The 18,612-nt window shown below is 49.0% G+C and overlaps 1 protein-coding gene across 1 annotated transcript; it reads right to left on the reverse strand.

Moving 5' to 3' along the window:
* Positions 1 to 6,353: 6,353 nt before the first annotated feature.
* On the reverse strand, positions 6,354 to 18,304 carry LOC131560060 (vitamin D3 hydroxylase-associated protein-like). Its single transcript, XM_058808699.1, has 15 exons — positions 18,095 to 18,304; positions 17,003 to 17,116; positions 16,528 to 16,671; positions 16,050 to 16,183; positions 15,569 to 15,775; positions 15,015 to 15,055; positions 14,272 to 14,396; positions 13,166 to 13,291; positions 12,351 to 12,448; positions 11,747 to 11,846; positions 11,180 to 11,223; positions 10,523 to 10,562; positions 8,327 to 8,435; positions 7,360 to 7,505; positions 6,354 to 6,482 (listed from the first exon to the last, which is right to left on the reverse strand). Exons 1-15 carry the CDS (start codon positions 18,302 to 18,304, stop codon positions 6,354 to 6,356), a joined length of 1,767 nt encoding a protein of 588 aa, XP_058664682.1.
* Between the last annotated feature and the right edge of the window lie 308 nt (positions 18,305 to 18,612).

Genomic DNA, 18,612 nt, shown 5'->3' on the forward strand with positions numbered 1-18,612 from the left:
TCTCCCCCTCTCTTCTCTCAGGCCTGCTCTGAGTTGTGGCTGGCAGCTCCCAGCAGGGCCCTGCACCCAGGCCCTTTGCAATAAACCCCAAATCCCAGCAGGGCCCTGCACCCAGGCCCTTTGCAATGAACCCCAAATCCCAGCAGGGCCCTGCACCCAGGCCCTTTGCAATGAACCCCAAATCCCAGCAGGGCCCTGCACCCAGGCCCTTTGCAATGAACCCCAAATCCCAGCAGGGCCCTGCACCCAGGCCCTTTGCAATGACCCCCAAATCCCAGCAGGGCCCTGCACCCAGGCCCTTTGCAATGAACCCCAAATCCCAGCAGGGCCCTGCACCCAGGCCCTTTGCAATAAACCCCAAGTTCCAGACTGGCTGCAGAGATCTCTCGTCTCCGTCTGTCCCGACCGTGCAACCCCCCAACACTCCTACAGCTGCTGTGTGAGGTCTTTCCAGCACAGATGGCTCCCACTACCAGCACCAAGAACAACACACTGAGCTGAAGGCCACAGCCCAGCCAACATCAGCCATGGACTGTCTGCAGTCTCCTCTGTTGCTTTTGGATGGTGGATCCTCCCTGTGGGCCCCCTCCCTGGGAAAAGTGTTTGGGCAGCTATGGATTGTGCATTACACAGCTCTGCAAGCTTCCAGCAGAGTGTGGGACTGGATGTGGAATGGAGGCTGAAGAGCCTCTCCCTTCAGGGCTAAGTGGTCCTCTAGTGCTCAGTTTTCCATTGTCACGTCCCTTCTCAGCAGTTGTAAGAGCTGACTGCTGCTTTCTGTCACAATTTGTGTCAGCTGGGAATGTTCTTATCTCAGTTCTTAACTAGACAATTTTATGGACTGTGAACAAATCTGGTTTTGGGGTCCTCAAGGAAACATTCTGGAGCTGGCAGCAATGTGGTAACAAACTGAGCTGGCCTTTTCCTGTGTCCATTCCAGTGGCACCTTTCCTTGGGGAGGCCCCTCAGCTCTGGCACTGCTGGTGTGACAGAGCTGCAGCTTGGGAGGATGCCCACAGCTCATCCTGCTCCTGTTCCATGGTCCTGGCTGCAGCAGCAGCTTCCAGGAGGTGCAGAGTGATGGATGTGAGCAGAGCCAGCATGCAGCAGTGCCCAACCCTCTCCCAGTCCTCATCCAGCCTCCAGGAATCCATGCAAGCCCTTCCTGAGAGGTGGGTTCTTTTTCTGTGTGACAGCACCACAAGCTCTGTGATGGGCTGAGCAGATGTGGGAGGGTTTTCTCCCTGTGCTGGGAAGTGTCAGGGCATCTGCCTCCAACATCCTTCCACATCCTCCCACATCCTCCTGGGCTCTGGGATCTGAGCCCCGACCCTGCCCTTTAGACACTTGGTAAATGTTTAACCCAGACAGGCACAGCTGTGCCTGGACTGACCTGGCATTTCAAAGGGCACATTTTTCAGCAGGCACAGCTGCATTTCCAGATGGCTGGATGCTGCTGGGGAAAACCCTTCTCCTATCAATGTGGCAGCTTCTCCACATCCTTCATGAATCCGAGGTGTGGCTCCTCCTGCCACCACAAGGCCACAAATCCAAGGGAACCTAAAGGAGGGAAGTAGAGGAATGTCCCAAGTGGAATCTCCACAGCAGACGACACAGACCAGCCTGACTCACAGGTCAATATTCACTTCTCCACATTGATTTTGTCACCTGAACTGATCCAAGACCAAGGTCAAACCCATTGGTGGAGTTCAGATGGAAGCCATGACCCTTTCACCAGGAGAGTCAGCCTGTAACGGCTGGTCTGGGATTTCATTGCAGCATCCACAGCATGCCCTTCACTTTGAGCATCCCAGAAAAAGGCACTTTAACCAAGTCAGAGAGTTCCCTCCTGTCCCCAGCAAGACCTGCACCATCTTTGCTTGCAAGAGCAAAACTGCACTGATTCACTCTCAGCAGGTTTGGCTCTCAGGCAGGCTGGGTCTCTTCTGAAATTCCTATAACTGAACTGCTTTTTCCCTAAATTGGTAAGAAACATTTTTGTCAGCTCTGACCCCATTCTGATTGAAATGACAAAGAATAAATCCTGACAGCTGTTTCTTGGGTGCATGTATTTGTAACCAAACACTCTGATGCTCCTTTTAAAACTATTTACAAGATGAGGCATGTTAACTATGCTGCTCTAAAAGAATTTTAAAGACATTTTACAAAATGCTGAAATCATAGTGGAATGGGCTGGGCCCCTCTGGGGAACTTGTTCAAGTTGGCTCAGAGGGCTGAATAAATGTTTTCTGGGAGCTCTCCAGTTTCTGACTCATTTCAGCCTGAAATATCCATTGGAAACATAACACTTTCCTCAGATCCAGTCCAACTCCACCAGCACTCACAGAACATAAGAACTGCTGACAAACCTTCCCCTACCTAAGCTGCAACTTTCCAAACACCAAGGATGTCAGTTGAGAGGTGAGGGTCTGTCCCTAAAAGCCCTTTTTCACATTGCCCAGCCAGGACCCTGTTGGCTTTTCCTGAATAAACTGTGATAGGACAGGAAGAGAGAAGTCCCTCAGACCTCTGGCAGCAGGGGCTGCTTTCTCTCCTGACCATCCCGACATTTTCCCCAATACTTTATGGGTATTGCACTATTTTCCTTCAGATTATCCACAGCCAAGTTCTATGAATCCTACTTAGAACTTGTCCAGCAAGGCAGAGGCATGATCAGAAAGGGTGCTGCAGAGAGCTCTTTGCTCTTCACCACAAGTCCAGGAGCATTCCTATTTTGTTCATTGTGTCTGGCACAGCTCTGTCCCCACGGGGTGACAGCTGTGGCTCCAGTGCCTGATGGTGAGGGGCTGGGATGTTCCCAGCTGCTCCATGACTGGGCACAAATCTTACAGCAGGAACCTGGCTGTCACTGGTTTCCCATGGGCAAGCAGGGAATGAAGGAAGCTGCAGAACAGTGACAGAAAAGAAAACAAAGAGTGAGCAGGGTGAGACCCTGCTTGGAGGGTGAGGATTTGTGCAGTAAAAGCTGTTTCAGAGTGAAAGATTTACCAACCCTAATTCTTTTAATTTTTTTTTTGTGTGTTTCAAGGGTGAGCCTTGTTATGTTCAGGTGTTTTGTTTCACCTGCTTTTTGAACATTTGCTCTAAGCTACTCCAACTACCACCTTCCTTGAAAATTCTTTGAAATGAATACCTGAGATCCTGGGAATGTTTGTGTCCTTAATTTTCTCTGCCACTGCCTGTTACATACATAGAGAGCTCTGTGTATTTTGGATACTGTAAAGGGACACCTGACTCCTTTTAACCACTCTTGTTCTGTTTTATTTGCTCCTGGTGTTGCGATTATGCAACAATGTGAACTACCAACTAAAGAAAAAGTCCTGCAAAATAAAGTCAAACCAAATGAAACCCCTGGATTTTATGATGTCTCAGTCCCTCAACCTTGCTTGGTTATTTATCTGGCTACAGAATGAAATATGGATCAAGGAGGGCAGATTTAAATTATTAAAATCAGGAGGGAGGAGGAAAAAGGATCAAAGACCACAGTCAGGATATTGTGCTAAAGATGAAAGAAGCTAATAAAAACAGAGCCCTTTTGTCCCAGTCAGCATTTGCACATAATTCTCTGGGACAGACCAAAGCCTGGACTTTGGTCAGTGCTGGGAAGCTGGTCCAGCACTCTGCAAACACACAGTGGAGGGCTGCAAGGGCTGCTCAGCCCCAGCCAGCAGCCCTTGGTGCAGGAGCTGCACACAGCAGCACTGTGCTGGTGGGTGGGGAAGGGGCTGACATTCTTTTTCCAGCTTGGAGGAGGCCTGGAGGAAGAACTCTGCTGAGAACTTGAAGTTATGCCCTGCCAAAGGCCTTTCTCTGCCAGCGTTCCAGCACCTGGCCTCACCAGAGTGCTCTCAGCATCACCCTCCCCACTTTCCCCCACATTGATGCAGCAATGGCAACTGATGGCATGAACAACCTGGCTGGAGAAGGGCCCTACATTTTACCCCGGAAGGTGCTTTGCTGTCTGCCCAGCTGAGGCATTTATCTGATCTGTAAATAACTGAACAGACCCCTAAATCAGGTCCAAACATATATCTTATTTCCCTCACACTTTTCCAACATTCTTCTGGATTTCTTTTCTACCTCATCCACTTCAGTGCCAGGAGAGCGTTATCTGAGCATCCACAGTCTCTACTTCAGCATCTGCTGAAATTTCAGGGAGAAATTCCCTTTGGCTGCTGGATCTGAGCTCTAGAGACTGGCCGGAGGCAGGAGAGCAGGATGAACAGCAAACCCCTTCTAGATCCATCCACAAGGAGCAGCTGGAATGCAGAGCACAAGTATGCTCAGAAAAGACTGAGAAAATCAGGTAAGTTTTCTTATGGCTGACTTGTGAGACTTTAGGGAATTGTAGAGAAACGATGATAGCTTGTTACTATGAACAACCTGCAGGTGGTGTTTTCCTGCTCTGTTTTCCTGTTTTTCTCAAAGATTGTTTATAAGAAAGGTGTTTTTGTTAATTAGCCAGCCAGGAGAAATGTATTGATTGATTGACCAATCTCGTCTGTATGTATTAAAGTCTATAAAAGAGAGAATCTTGGCATTAAAGCTGCTGCTGTGCAAAGCAGCCTTCTGGTGAGCCTGTGCACTTTCTTACTCAATAGCAACAGAAATTCCTTTTAGAAACAGGACTTTTCACTTGGTTCAGCCTTACAAAGGCATACAGGAGCGAAGAACACTGACCTTTCCTTGCAAAACAAGGTCTGTGCATGCAGGTCTAGCCAGGGACGCTACTTGGGCAGATTCCTTATTTAATGGAGAGCTCCCACCACCTTCCCGTTGAGAGGACAGCTGGAGACCCTTTGCTCCAGGCCTGAGAGGGTGAGGGTCACTCCACAGGCTGTCCCCAGCAGCAATCCTGCAGGGGCAGGGCCTCTCCTCGGGGCAGGGTGTGCCATGGAGCTTCTCTGGCTCCCCATGGGCCAGAGGGGGTGACTCAGGCTGCGTGACTGTCACACTCTCCGTGTGACTCAGAGCTGACTGCGGCATCCCTGCGCTGCCCCAGGGAGGCAGATGAGTGCCAAGGGCAGGGTCACCCCTGCTCTGTCCCGGCACGCTTGGGGAAGGAATCACCCTAATGATCATTGCTAATGATAGTGCCCTATTTCAACACACACTTGCTTATTCAAAGCATCTCCTTCATCATTCCCCCTTTGTCCTTCAGCCTCTTCTTCCACCTTGAGAGTGAAGGATGGGTCAAGAAACAGCACACGATTGTCAGGGTGTGGCTGGAAGCACCAAGCAGTGGAATGGCCTAAATGTAGCCACAGAAATGCTTTCTCAGTTTTCCCTGAAGTGTTTGTGGGATTTAAACTCCCATATTTTCCCATTGCTTAACTGGAAGAAATAATGAAGAACAGGAGTGATGACAGATCAGCTAACATTTCTCTCAGCTTATGGTTATACAAAGAACATTGAGCTTTGCAGGACTGCCTGCACAGCTAAACTGCTGGATGGTGTGGAGATCTAGACAGCAAATGAGTTCAGGAAGGGGACAAGTCTGTGGAGGAGAGCTCTCTTGGCAGCTATTTAAACCCATGGGCTGACTGCAAGCCTTTGCCAAAAAGTCTCCTGGCCAAACAATGGCATAGCCAGAGGGGGAATCCTGCACTTACCAGGTTTTACTCTCTCACAAACATCTGCTCCTGCCAACTGTTGGAAGTAAAATATTGCAATAAACAGCTCTTTTGTCTCACACCATACAATAAATAATATTAAACTGTTGTTATTGGATCCCTTTGGTCCAGCATTAACTCTGTCCTTTTGTTTTTTTGACTCAGTTTAATAGCAAAGGACAATTTAGACAGACGAGATTTCTGCTGGCTATATTTAAACAGAATTTAGGGCCACTTTATTAAAACATTAGTTTAGAGTTTTCAACTCACTATCATTTTGCTTCATATCAGGTAGAAGGTGGCTGGAGCGAGGGACAGGGAATGAAAAGACATCCCACTGGAGGCTGTGTGGTGGTGTTTGCAGGGGTCCAAGGATGAGGAAAGAGATGAGAATCTTGACTCCATGTTTCAGAAGGCTGATTTATTATTTTATGATATATATTATATTAAAAGAAAATTATATCTTAAAACTTACTAAAAGAATAGAAGAAAGGATTTCATCAGAAGGCTAGCAAGGAGTAGAAAAGAATTATAATAAAATCTTGTGACTGCTCACAGCCTCGACACAGGTAGCTGTCATTGGTCATCAAGTAAAAACAATTTCCCATGCTGGGTAAACAATTCTCCGAATCACATTCAAGAGCAGCAAAACATGGAGAAAAGATCCTAATGAAAGGATTTTTCATACCATATGTCAGTGACAAGGCTGGCTCCCAGAAATCACACACTTTTCTTGGTGCCACGGGCAAGAGCCTCCACCTCCCTCATGAAGCGCAGGCACAGCTCCTCCTGCCACGGCAGGGCCACGCACTGCACGGCCACGGGCATGCCCACAGCTCCTTCCACAGCCTGCAAAAGGCCAGGGAATGCTGAGTCAGGGCACCAGGGCAGGCACGGGACACGGCAGGGAGGGAGGGCACAGGAAGGCCAGCGAGGGCACAGCTGCCAGGCTGGCAAACAGCAGCGTGCTGCAACAGCGGGTGCAAACTGTGCTGCTGTCGGGACCCAGTGCATCCCTCTGGGTGTCCAGAGTTGCTGGCACCCCTGCCAGGGGGCTCAGAGACCCTGGCACACAGCCCAGAACACCTCTGGGTTTGATTATGATCCGTGGAGCAAATTGCCAGCTTTGTATGAGGACCTGAAAGTCACAGAAGTTTAAGTAGTGTAATAATAAAATTATCACTGGGTGAAAGGGTGGATGTTGGGGTTTTTTGAAATGGGGGTTTGAGGACAAGATGGAGGGACTTGGGCAGGTCCAGTCTTTCTTCTTCTTCTTCTCTACCTCCATCTTCTGCCATGATGCTGGCACTTTGGGAGTGGTTTAGAGTAGAAGTTCACTGTCTAACACAGGTGATAGGTATTGGAAAGTAATTGTAAATATGATATACGTAGTTTGTAGTATAAAAAGACAACACTGCCCCAGGGGCGGTCAGAGTGTTGCTGGCTGTCCTGCTGAGCAGACCTCAGCTGGGCAGGAGAAAAATTGTATAGATAAGATATAATAAACAACTTTGAGACGGAAAACTGAAGAACTCCAGCTCATTCTTTGGATGCATGGGCCAAAACAGAGACTTTTCACAATCTCGGGGCTGCAATTAACAGCAAAACTCCCGAGATGCTGCTAAACAAGCTCCCACTCCCACTAGGAGATGTAGACCAGCCTTGGGACCACGTCCCAGAGGTGTCACTCTGCTGGTTCTAAGACCTGAGCCCTTTTGCTGCTGACCTCTCTCAGCCTCCTGTCCCAGGGGTCCCCGTAGTGCCCTCGGTATTGCTTCAGCTCCTCCTCGTCAGCCCTCGTGACTGCGCTGACCGGCACCACCCCGGCAGGGAAGTCCAGCACGTTGTACAGATGGGTGTAGGAGGTTGCAGCTGGGACACAGAGCATGCAAAATGGCAAAATTTAATGTGCTGGGTCAGCAATGACCTCCAGATGGTAACCTGAGTTGCAGGAATTGCAGAATGGAGTTGCTGGTCCAGAGGAGGCCTGAAAACATGCTGCCGCAAAGGGACTTTTAATGGAGAGGTCTGAGTGACAGAGAACAGAGTGACCTGTGCATTCACCTGTCACTCTGTGAGGGAACAATTCAGAGTCTGCATCTACCCCTGGGGAAAAAAATCCCAGCTACCTTTCCAAGATATTCCTGATGTCCAGTTATGTAACATCACTGTGGGGAGTTTGGATCCCAAAAGGTCATTGCTAGAGGGGCGGAGGACCCTGACTTGCAGGAAGCTATAAAAAAAGGCCTTTTTCTGCAAGTCACATGCAATGAGCCTTCCTGCTGTTTGCAGAGTTTTGGGAAATGTGAGACAGCTGCATCCAAAAGAGCCTGGTCCCGTACCAAAATCTACCACAGCTGTCCTCGCTGCCACTCTCTGCTGCAGGAGCAGCTCTGGGGCTTTCTGCAGTAGAAAAACAGGAAAAAATCACCAATGAACAGCTGGGACAGAGGGACCACTTATTGTTGCCCCAGAATTACCCACATACATCTTCAGCTCAGATGAGGTGGGGTGTGAAAAACCCACCCAGAGCCTCTCCTTTGCTTTCTCCCTGAGGGCAGAGCCAGCACCGTGCATAGTTTGGGGAATGTCCATGGGAAGGTCCATAGTGTCCTGCTGCAGCTCTGCCCACAAACACACCCTGGGTGTGTGCAGGGACACTTGTGTGCCCTGTGTGTCCTCAGGGACATTACCAAAGAGCTTCCCAGCGTAGCCATGGTTGAAGGCTGGCCCCAGCATGGGACAAAGGATCACATCCAGCCTCAGCTGCCTCCATTTGGTGATGAACTCCCTGCGGTAAGCCTGGAGGGAAAGGCACAGAAGATGTCAGGGGTGTCTGTTGGATAGCAGTGGCAGATCAGTGCTGACACAAGAAAAGGAGGGAGAAAGTCTTCCTGGATACAGCAAAAAAAAAAAAAAAAAAATTAAGATAGAATCTGAACTGTGCTTTGAAAGGGTCAAGGGAGTTTGTTCTTCCATTTTTAGGTTTCCTGTCAGTATACCATATGCTGCCCAGACCTAGACATGAATGCTATGTGTGTGTTTCAGAACTGATTTTTTTGAGTATTAACCCAATCTTTTCCATGAACAGCTTTGTTTTAGAATTATATTGAATGGAGATCAACGGCAGTTTGTTTGGATGACTAAAAAGTCACATTTTCTAAAAGCTTTGGTTATTCTGGTGTCAGTATTAAAAAACATAAAGCCAAAATACTTCTACAAAACCTTCATTCATTCTACATGAGGATACGGGTAAGGAAAGAAAGGAGCAAGAGACATTTGGGCAAGCCCCAGGACATCTCCCACAACACAGTTTCAGGATTGTACTGCAGCTCCAGGAGAGATCCAGATTTGAGGTCTGGTTTAGCACAGCTTTGCTGAACATCAGGCAATGAATGAATCCATCCCCAAAGAGATGTCCCAGTTTGTCGTAGCAAACAGCCACAGATGGAACCACAGTTGTTTCTGCAGCCATTCTCTGGCTACAGGGACACATCTGTGCCATGACCCAGCCCCTGTCCTGCACAACCCATTCACAGCAAGTTTTCTGTACAAGAGTCTTCCAGCTCTCTCACAAAAGGCCTGGCCTTGGGGCTATTTTTTAGTCTGACCTCAATCTCCACCTGCAGTCTGAGATCCTTCCTGCTGAAAGTTCAACAAATGATGAGTGTTTCCAGGAAATACAGTCACTGCAGCTAACCTGATTTTTTTTTTTTTTTCTGAGAGAAAAGCTGGTCACTAGCCAAAAGTTTTGAATCAACTCTTGTTTGCAGTAGATGAAAACATGTGAATATGGTTTCACTGAGCTGTAACAATTCAAAATATCTCTGAAACCATCAAATCTTCTAAAGTGTGTTCTTTTTGGCTTTTTTTGTTTGTTTGTTTGTTTTTGTGGTGGCTCTTTTTTGTGTGTGTTTTGTTGGTTTGTCTGTCTTGGGTTTTTTATGTTTATTTGTTGGGTTTGGTTTTCTGTGGGGTATTTTTTCAGGAATGGGAGAGGAATCTGTTTTCACCTTAAAAAAAAAACACCAAACCATCCCCATTTCATTTCAAACACTCCCACCAGTGACCAGGCAGCTTTTTAGGAGTTTTTCCTGTGCCCTATAATTTGTCAGCCCACAGTGCACATGCATGGAGTGAGTGGCACTGATGGAGGCTGGTGGTGCGGGCTGGGGGGATGCTGCTCCTCAGGGAGGGTTGTGAGGGTGTCCCAGGGAACACAGATCCTGCCTTGTGGGAGGACACCAAAACAGCCTCCTCAGCATTGCAAAACACCAGCTGAAAGAGGATACTCTCTATAAATAGAGGCAGCGGAAAATACCAGAGAGAAGAGGTGCTATTTAAACCCAAGGATAAAAATAAAATAAGGATAGACTGGAAGGGAGTAAAGAGCAAAGGAAACACGGTGGTTTCCAACCATTAGAGCAGAGACAAGAGGAGTCGGTAAATAAAACCAAATTGAAGCATAAAACTGAGCTGGTTTAAAAGAGGAACCCGGTCAGCTTGTGGCAGCACTGGATGCAGTTGTCCAGGAAAAGACTTCCTGTCTGAGGTTTCTGATATCAAATGAGTTCATAAGGAAACTACCTAAGTCACAGGGTTCATGTACAAAATTTTGGACTCCTAATGTCTCTGCTTGATAGTTCAAGCATGGCCTTAGATCAGAACAGTGACACCTAATACCTGAAATGAAGAATTCACAACAAGAGGCAGAAAAGACAAAGTGAAGCCTCATCTTTAGTGGCTGTTCCTATGCTGGTTTTGCTTAGACAGTGCAGGGCAAAGTGTGGTGAATAATTTCCAACCCCAAATCCATCACAGAGTGCAAAGCAAATGCTTAGAAACTTTGGAGACATCTCACTACAGTAAGAAAAATAAAGTCACATTACCGCCACTGCTCTATGCTGATCCCAGAGGTTTTTGGCAGACCTGGAAAGGTGACAGAACTAATGACCTTTGTGGCAACAGAAAGCAACTAAGAAAATGCACACAGAGCCCATTTTTAAGGCAACTGCACAATCCTTCTGGGAACATGCCATGGTACCACCCAGCTGATTCCCTGGTGCACACATGCTTACAGCTACATCAAAAGAGCTTTTGTTAAAGCATGCCAGAAGACCTAGATAAAAATCAGTGTTCTAAATTCATTTGCTACCAGTTTGGTGTGTCTGTGCCTCTCTTGGAGGTGCAGGTGCCTCACACCACACTGCACGTGCAGGCAGAGACCTCTGCACTAACACGTGATGCTCTGGGCACCACCCAGATAGGGAAAACAGCCCTTATCTCCCTGTGCTGGTCTCCAGGGATCACTCTGAGGATCACCTGTCACTCTGAGCATCCTTAAGCCCTTAAACACCCCCTGGCTGAGAATCCCTGGATTAGCCAGTGCTGAGCCCAGGTGGTGCAGAGGCAGCACACCCCACCTGGCTCAGCCTGTGCCACCCAGCCCCCCATGGCAGGGCTTTGCACAGCTGGCATCTGCCTGCACGGGCAGTGGGCACAGGCAGGCACATCCCCTTTGTCCAGGGCTACCCCAGGGTCCTTACCCCACTCCACAGAGAGCGCCGAGATCCCGAGCAATGCGTGGGTACTTTTGGAGGGAAGAGAAAAACCTGGGATTAGTCAACAGCAATGCAGCTGGAATAGCTGGGACTGCTACCCTGGGACTGCATTTTGGGCATCTGTCTTCTCCTGGCTCTGAAGGACAGGCCAGTTCCAGTGAAGTGGGTTTATTCCCACAATATTTTACACATTTAATCATGACAACTCTTACAAATAAGGCTCTAGACCACACTAGTAGTCCTGGAAATCATCTTCTGGATGTGGAAATGCTGTTTAGATCCTTGCTAGTGATATCCTTTCTCCTGGAGCTCATTGCTGGAAGGGCTGTATGCTCACAGCCCATCATATTTCAACCTCCCCACGCAAAACTGCCACAAAAGGCTGTCAGACTCACTTGATAAGTTCATCTTGGGTTTAAAAATGAAATGTATTTCATTATGAAGCCCATCAGGCAAGCATTCCTGGGTGGTACAATTTACCTCCCTGCATGAGGAAGCCTCCCCACCTCGCAGATCTCCTGTAACACAGGTGAGGCACACCCACACACTTACTATGGGTTTCAGAATGATAGCCAAGATCCTTTTCAGCAGAGCAGGAAGCCTGTAAGTGTTGTACTGGGATTTCAGGTTGGGATCCACCATGTCTCCTTTGCTGCAAGAGCAGAGAGTGAAAAAGTCAGCACAAGTCACCTGTGGACGGAGGAATAGGAACAGCAGTGCTACTCCCAAGGCAGGGTTTGTCTTGGAGGGGAGCTGCTAGAAGAAAAAATCTGCCCATTTCAACACAAAACACTGAGCAATAAATGCTGAGGTATAAATGTTCATGACAAAAGTGACAGATAAATCAGTACTTTATTTTTTTTTTAATGGCCCCTGTGTCATCAGGGCCATAAAAGTTCTGGGGGGCTTTGCAGTGGTGGGGCCATGCACAGCCCTGGGCATGCTGAGGTGACAGAGTGGCAGGGAGGGCACCCGCAGTGTCAGCTGTGTGTGTGAACAGCCTGCTGCTCGTGCCAGAGTCACCCTGAACTGCAGAAACTGCTCCTCTGCTGCTCATTGCTCAGTGTGCACACACAATAGCAACGCTCTGGATGCACCCACTGGCCTCACAGTTGCAGGTTTCACTGCAGCCCACACAGCAATGGGTTTTACTCACAAGCAGTCCACCAGGTGGGCGGCTCCATCTGAGAAAATCCCTCTGGTGAACAGCTCATCCACCATGTAGTCAATCTTTGGCGGGGCAAAGGGAACAAGCTGCAAGAAAAGCATCCCTGTCCAAGAGGCAGCAAGGGTGAATGACTCAGAGAGCCCTCTGTGATCCCTCCTGCCTCACCAGTGCTCACCAGAGCTCAGTGGGAAGTGGTGGGAGACTTACACCTAGGCAGGGAGGCTGCTCTAGGACAGCAAGTTCTCATTTTCATCTGCCTGCTGTCCTTTCCCATTAGCTCTAGGCAAGGCATTAATACATATTGGACCTGGCACAGGCTCCACTCCTCCACATTCTTACAGAAGAATTCTTAGACACTTCAAACCACCAATCCTAAATTTTTTAAAAATTATTTTGCATCATTGGAGCAGCTACCATAGAGAAATTTCCACTGGTGGAACCACAGAAAAATGTAGGCTAAAATAAGTCCCTGGAGGGTCAACTGCTCCAACTTCCTTCCCACTTACCCACCAGGAAATCTACAGGCTGTGTTTAACAGCTGAGGGATCACTGAAACTGTTTTGAGTTTGACATTTATGGGAACACCAAGCACGATGGAAACAACACTGCTTGGTGTGACGTGGAGATATCTGAACATAATTATTATGTCTGTTAGGCCAGAAATATAAACAAGATCATCCCAGTTTAGAAAACGAGCTGCTACATTTGCCTTTCTCTTTCACAAGGAGCCAAAGTGGAGATGGAAAGTGATTTATCCAGACTTTGTTAGGAGCAGGGTAGCAGCTCCAGGCACGGACACCCACCGTGTGGCCTGCATCCTGGAGGAGCCTCCTGGTGAGCTGCACAGCCCGAATCATGCTGGGTGAGGGCTGGAAGTACCCATCCCCTTCGTAGAACCCGACTCGAAGAGGCTCCGAGCTGCTGTAAACCTGCGAGAAGGGGAGACACAACTGCATCCAGGAGAGGAGCCAGGCTGGGCTGCCCGCAGGGCTCAGGGCCCAGGACACCCCTCTGGCTGTCCTGAGCAGCCCAGACCCCTGCCAGGGGGCTCAGGGACCCTGGCACAGAGCCCAAAATGCCCCTGTGGGTTTGATTATGACCCGTGGAGCAAGTTACCAACCTTAGATGAAGATCTGCAAGCCATGGCAAATTAAGTGGAATGATAGTGAATTTATCACAAGGTGAATAAGTAGACTTTGGGGTTTTTAGAATGGGGGTTCAGGGGGCAAGATGGAGGGATCTGGGCATGTCCAGCCTTTCTCCTTCTTCTTCTTGGCCTCCATCTTCTGCTGTGATGTTGGCACTTACAAATTGGTTTAGAGTAGAAGCTCAGTGTCTAACATAGGTGATAGGTATTGGAAAGTGATTGTTAACATTGTATACGTAGTTTTTAGTATAAAGAAATAACACTGCCCTGGGGGCAGGCAGAGTTCCTGGACTGTCTTCCTGAGTGGACCTTGGCAGGATAGGAGAAAGAATTTTATAGATAAGATACAATAAACAACCTTGAGACTGAGAAATGAAGAGCTCTGACTCCTTCTTCGAGCGCTGGGCTGGGAAAAGAGACTTTGGAACTTTTCTCGGGATCACTCTGACCAGCTAAAGATCCTGACATCAGGGAGGCACCAGCTGAGCTCTCCTGGGCTGGGGGGAGGATGGGAGGAACAGGGCTGGTGAAAAGCTGAAAAGCACTGCTGTCCAGAACCAGGTCTGCAGCAGTGTCCTTGGTGTGGTCCTTTCCACAGCACCTCCTTCCTGCCAGCCCTGCTGTGTGGTTGCTTCTGGGGTCACTTGTCCTCTGTCCACAAAGGTGTGTGTTTCCCTGGGTCCTTTGCCATCTTGGAAATCTAGGAATTTCTGGAGATTGTTGCTGGGCAGGTGGAGACATGGGAGCACCTCTGAGCCTTACCTGGTCATTGAAGGGGATGGGGGGCACGGTGGGGTCCAGCTGGAACATCTCCTGGCAGAGCAGAGCCTTCATGCACAGGGCCAGGCTGTCCACGTCGCGTGCCATGGGCCCCAGCACCCCTGTCACTGTGAGCACAAAGGGCCTGTCACCTGCTACTGCTGCCAGGTGGGCTGCTGCTGGCACAGAGCTGCTGGTGGGGCTGGAGCACAGCACGGGGGAGTTTCAGGTGAAATGGGAGAGTTTCAGGTCAGGGAAAAGAAGTGGGGAGTGAGGGTAATGAGCAAGGAGGTCCAGCATGAATGATCGGTCAGTCTCAGAGCAGAGGCAGCCTGATGAGCCCGATGACCTCCTGGGCCAGGCTTCTGCAGATGTGAGGAGAGAGAGCTGCAGCCTTCCACCAATGCCTGGGTGGAGCTGAAGCTGTCAGAACTTCCTGGCAGCATCTCCAGTGAGACATCCCAGGCCTTTGGCATGCACATCTCACATCTCTCATGCCACACACTGCACTGCCTGGTTCCGTTCCATCATTGCACTGATTTCATCCTGCTGAGGTTCAGCCAACACCAGCCACCACACAGAGCAGAACCAATGGTGCAAAATGTCTTGGCAGGAGGCTGCTTTAATAATCCCTGCTTTGGCTGGCTGTGAGGCACAGAGCAGGGCAAGCAGGCCTGCTGGCATTTCAGCAGTTGGAGATGTAAGAGGCAAAGGTGTGATGTAGGAACATGCCATCATGGACTTACCTGATTGCATTCCCATGAGAGCACCAACGACTCCCTGTTTGCTGGGAACATAATGGGAGAAGAAATTAGCAGCAGGCTATAGGGCAGGTCACCATGCTGAGCTGCAAACTTCCCATTGGCCCTCAACCAAATCTAGGAGGGCAAAAGTTCCTGCTAAGACTTAACACTTACTAGGCTATGAAGGCTTAGATGGTCTGGAAGATGCTACGGATACTATTCATTAATCTCTTTTTCCTGCTGCAACTAAATTCTTATCTATGGGCAAGCCACCTCTGATAAACAGAAAACTCTTACAAGCAGAGCGAGGGTTGGCAAACATCTGAAAAGGAGATTACCCTGTAGCATTTGCTTTCAGCTTCTTGGCCAGAGCTATTAAAAACCGAATAAGTCTTTGTTGTGATTCATATTGAAGTCCTCTTGTGTTATTAACAGAGCGAGTTCAGTGCTAACTTAACCCTGGAGGAAACCAGGCACTACCACAGTTTGATGCACTGTGGGCAACACCTTGCAGCCTCCACAGTGTGTGGAAGAAGAGAAGAAGAGCTGGGGTGTACCTGATCCTGTTGCCCGTGGGTTTGAGGCCGCAGAGCCCGCAGAAGCTGGAGGGCAGGCGGATGCTGCCAGCCACATCCGAGCCCATGCCCAGGATGGAGCCTCCCCCTGCAATCAGAGCTCCCTCCCCTCCCGAGGAGCCCCCGGGGCTCTTCTGGGGGTTCAGAGGGTTCAAGGTCTGCCCAAAGATGAGGTTGCTGCAGTCGTAGCTGGGGAGAGGAGGATGAGCAGGTGAGTGAGGTAATTCTGCCTCTGCAAACCATAAATGCAGGGCATAGAGCACCGTGAGGGGATGGGTGTGGAATTAAGGTGGAATTGGCACAAAATAGATTTCTTGAGACAGCTGAATTTAAGAAGGAAGAAGTATCAAATACAAGAGAAATAATTTTAGATCAAAGTAAGGAGGCAATTAATGTGTGCAATTAGCTTGGATAGCAAGAGGCATGTGTCACAGTGTTTCCATGAAGGCAAACATGGCATTACTTTATCATGGTCTGTGGGATGTTGGTTTTCACAAAGGGGATTCCCCCCTGGTGCTTTAGGACCTGGACAATGACGCTGTCTTCTTCCTTCACTTGGCCCAGAAATTTCACCATCCCTCCAGAAGAGATGTGGCCCTTGGGGATGGGAAACAAAGATCTTTTTAGTGCAGGAGAGATGGTGTTTGGAGCTGTGACAAAACCAGACCTAATTCATCATGCCTCTTGTGGCAAAGCTCCCACCTCACTTTTCTCAGAGGCAGAACAGAACCTGACTATCCCAGGGAAAACCAGATCAGAACAGGTCACCAGTTTCTGGAGAAATCAAAATTTTAATTGTAAGAAAAGTAGGTTTGCTGGTCCCACAATATTGGATCCAGAACATCCTTATCTGAGGGAACTCTTCTCCAGTCCTGATGAGGATGAGACATCCTGGCCTGTTCCCAGACCCACAGCAAAAGGCAGAGGAACTGGGGAGGTACCTTGCAGTTAATGTGGTCCTTGATGCTGATGGGAATGCCATAGAGCAACCCCTTCTCCTTTTGCTTCTTCAGTTCCTGGAGCTGATCCTCACATCCATGGATGAAGTCTGTCACACAGTTCACCTCCCGATTCACCTCCAAAGCCTCTCCAGAACACAGAACAGCAGCAAGACAGAGGGATGGATGGAAGGAGACATTACATACTGAGTTTTCAAGCTGAATTTTCAACCTTCTCAAAGCTTTGGCATTATTGAGATTTTACCTATAAATTTAATATATTTCTTTCTGAGATGTTTTTCTGACCTGGATTCTGTCCTGCTTATTTGCCTGTAAGGCAGCCTTCAGACATAACAGTACCAAAAATTGTAATCCCTAGCATTGCTGGTTCTCTCAGCAAATGAGCTGATTTTTAATTTGAAAATCCCACTGTAGGAGAGCCCTGCAGCATCTCTGCCATGCTGGAGGTATCACCCACCTTGTCCATGTAGGAGTAGAGGACACTTTCTGGGGACAGGGACCCCTCCTTCAGCTTCTCTGCCAGCTCCACCATGGTCAGTGAGAGGATTTGGGAGCTCTGGGTGCTTGGGTTCTGCAAAGGGTGGAGAATTGGGTGCAGAGGGAAGAAAAAGAAAAGGTTGGTTAAGTCTGCAAATACCCAATTCTAACATCTGCCCAGCAGTCACCTTGAGTGGAAAATTTTAGGATATATGCCCTGTAAACATGCAGACCTCCCACAGAGCACTGTGTGTGCTGGAGTGGGGAATTTGCAGATGGGGAATTTGCTGAGTCTGAGTTCATAAAACTGGAACCAAAACAGGGAGAAAGCTGCACCTTGACTGGAGAGTTGCATGAACCTGTAGGAGTGGTTAGACCTGTCTCAGTTTACTCTCTTACAGGCCTTCACTCCCCTTTTAACTCTAACTCACTGAAGAGCAGTTCAACCAGCTAAAGTTTTACAAAATTTATCATTAACAAGGGGGGGGGGGGGAAACCTGTGGGCTGTTTGCAACCTCCCTTCCAAGAAAAGAATAGCAGGAGGTATTTCTTCTGGGTTTAAGACAATTCCAAATGCTTGACCCCCTAAAATCCAGGTGCTTCTTTACCTGGGCATGGTCAGGAGAAAATTGCTTTTGTTCACAGATGTGCAGATGTTGGAAGGTTGTGGAACTCCCTTGTACTTAGAGGATGATGGGGCAGACAGATCCCTATGGAGGGGCAGAGGAAAGAGGATGGGAGAGGAAAGGCTTGGCAGTAGGGATGGATGAGGAGAATGGGTGTGGAGGTCTGGGGTGGTGACCTGATTGAGAAGGTCCCAAGCTCCAACTTTTCTTTCATCCTCAGCATTTCCTCAATGGGTCTGCATTGAGAAATACCTAATTTACACAGTCTTTTGTGAGAGGGCCTTCTGAGGCAATGGAGGGTGATGACCCTCACAAAACCTTGGGTTGGTGATGCTCCAGAACATGCCCATGTCCCAGCCACCATTCACAGAGGGATTGATCAGAGCTCCCCCATTTCTTTTGTTACCCAAATTAGCATCCCTTCCCTGCACATACCCCAAATATACCTCTTGTTTAAACCTGCGAGCTGCCTTCTCCATCCTCTCCAGGGCCAGGTGCCGAGACCTCCGTGCCTCATCCATCCTCTGCTGGACCTGCCTCCTTCCCAGCCATCTCAGGAGCCCTACAGCTGCAGCTGAGCTGCAGAGCAGAGCCGAGAGGGCACGGAGATCTCCCCAGGATGGATCCAGGACCTGCCACAGTCGCTCTTGGGTCATGATTTGTGTTTCTTCAGTCCAGCTGCAGACACCTGGCTCTCCCACCTACTCCTCAGAGGGCTGATGAAAGCAGACTGTGCTCGCCTACTGTGCAGCATCAGAGTTGCTTTAACAAAGTCCAGGAATGGACTTTGCAGAGGATGGACTTTGAAAGGGTCTGGCTGCTGGAGCAGCACTGAGGGTCAGCACAATGAGCAGAGTGTGTGCTCAGCTTACTCAGCCTGGGGGGTTCCCCAAGGCAGGGGGGTCCCCAAGGCTGTGTCTCCCAGCCAGAGCTGAATGCCAGCACAGCCCAGCTCTGGGCTAGC

The sequence above is a fragment of the Ammospiza caudacuta genome, chromosome 7 (assembly GCF_027887145.1).
Source record: "Ammospiza caudacuta isolate bAmmCau1 chromosome 7, bAmmCau1.pri, whole genome shotgun sequence".
NCBI classification, from domain to species: Eukaryota; Metazoa; Chordata; class Aves; order Passeriformes; family Passerellidae; genus Ammospiza; species Ammospiza caudacuta.

Coding starts and splice junctions, on each gene's coding strand:
- LOC131560060 (XM_058808699.1), bottom strand. CDS start 18,304: ATGACCCAAGAGCGACTGTGGCAGGTCCTGGATCCATCCTGGGGAGAT. Junction 12,449..13,165: donor TCCAGGATGCAGGCCACACG/GTGGGTGTCCGT, acceptor CTTTTCTTGCAG/CTTGTTCCCTTTGCCCCGCC. Junction 10,563..11,179: donor GGCGCTCTCTGTGGAGTGGG/GTAAGGACCCTG, acceptor TCACCTTTCCAG/GTCTGCCAAAAACCTCTGGG.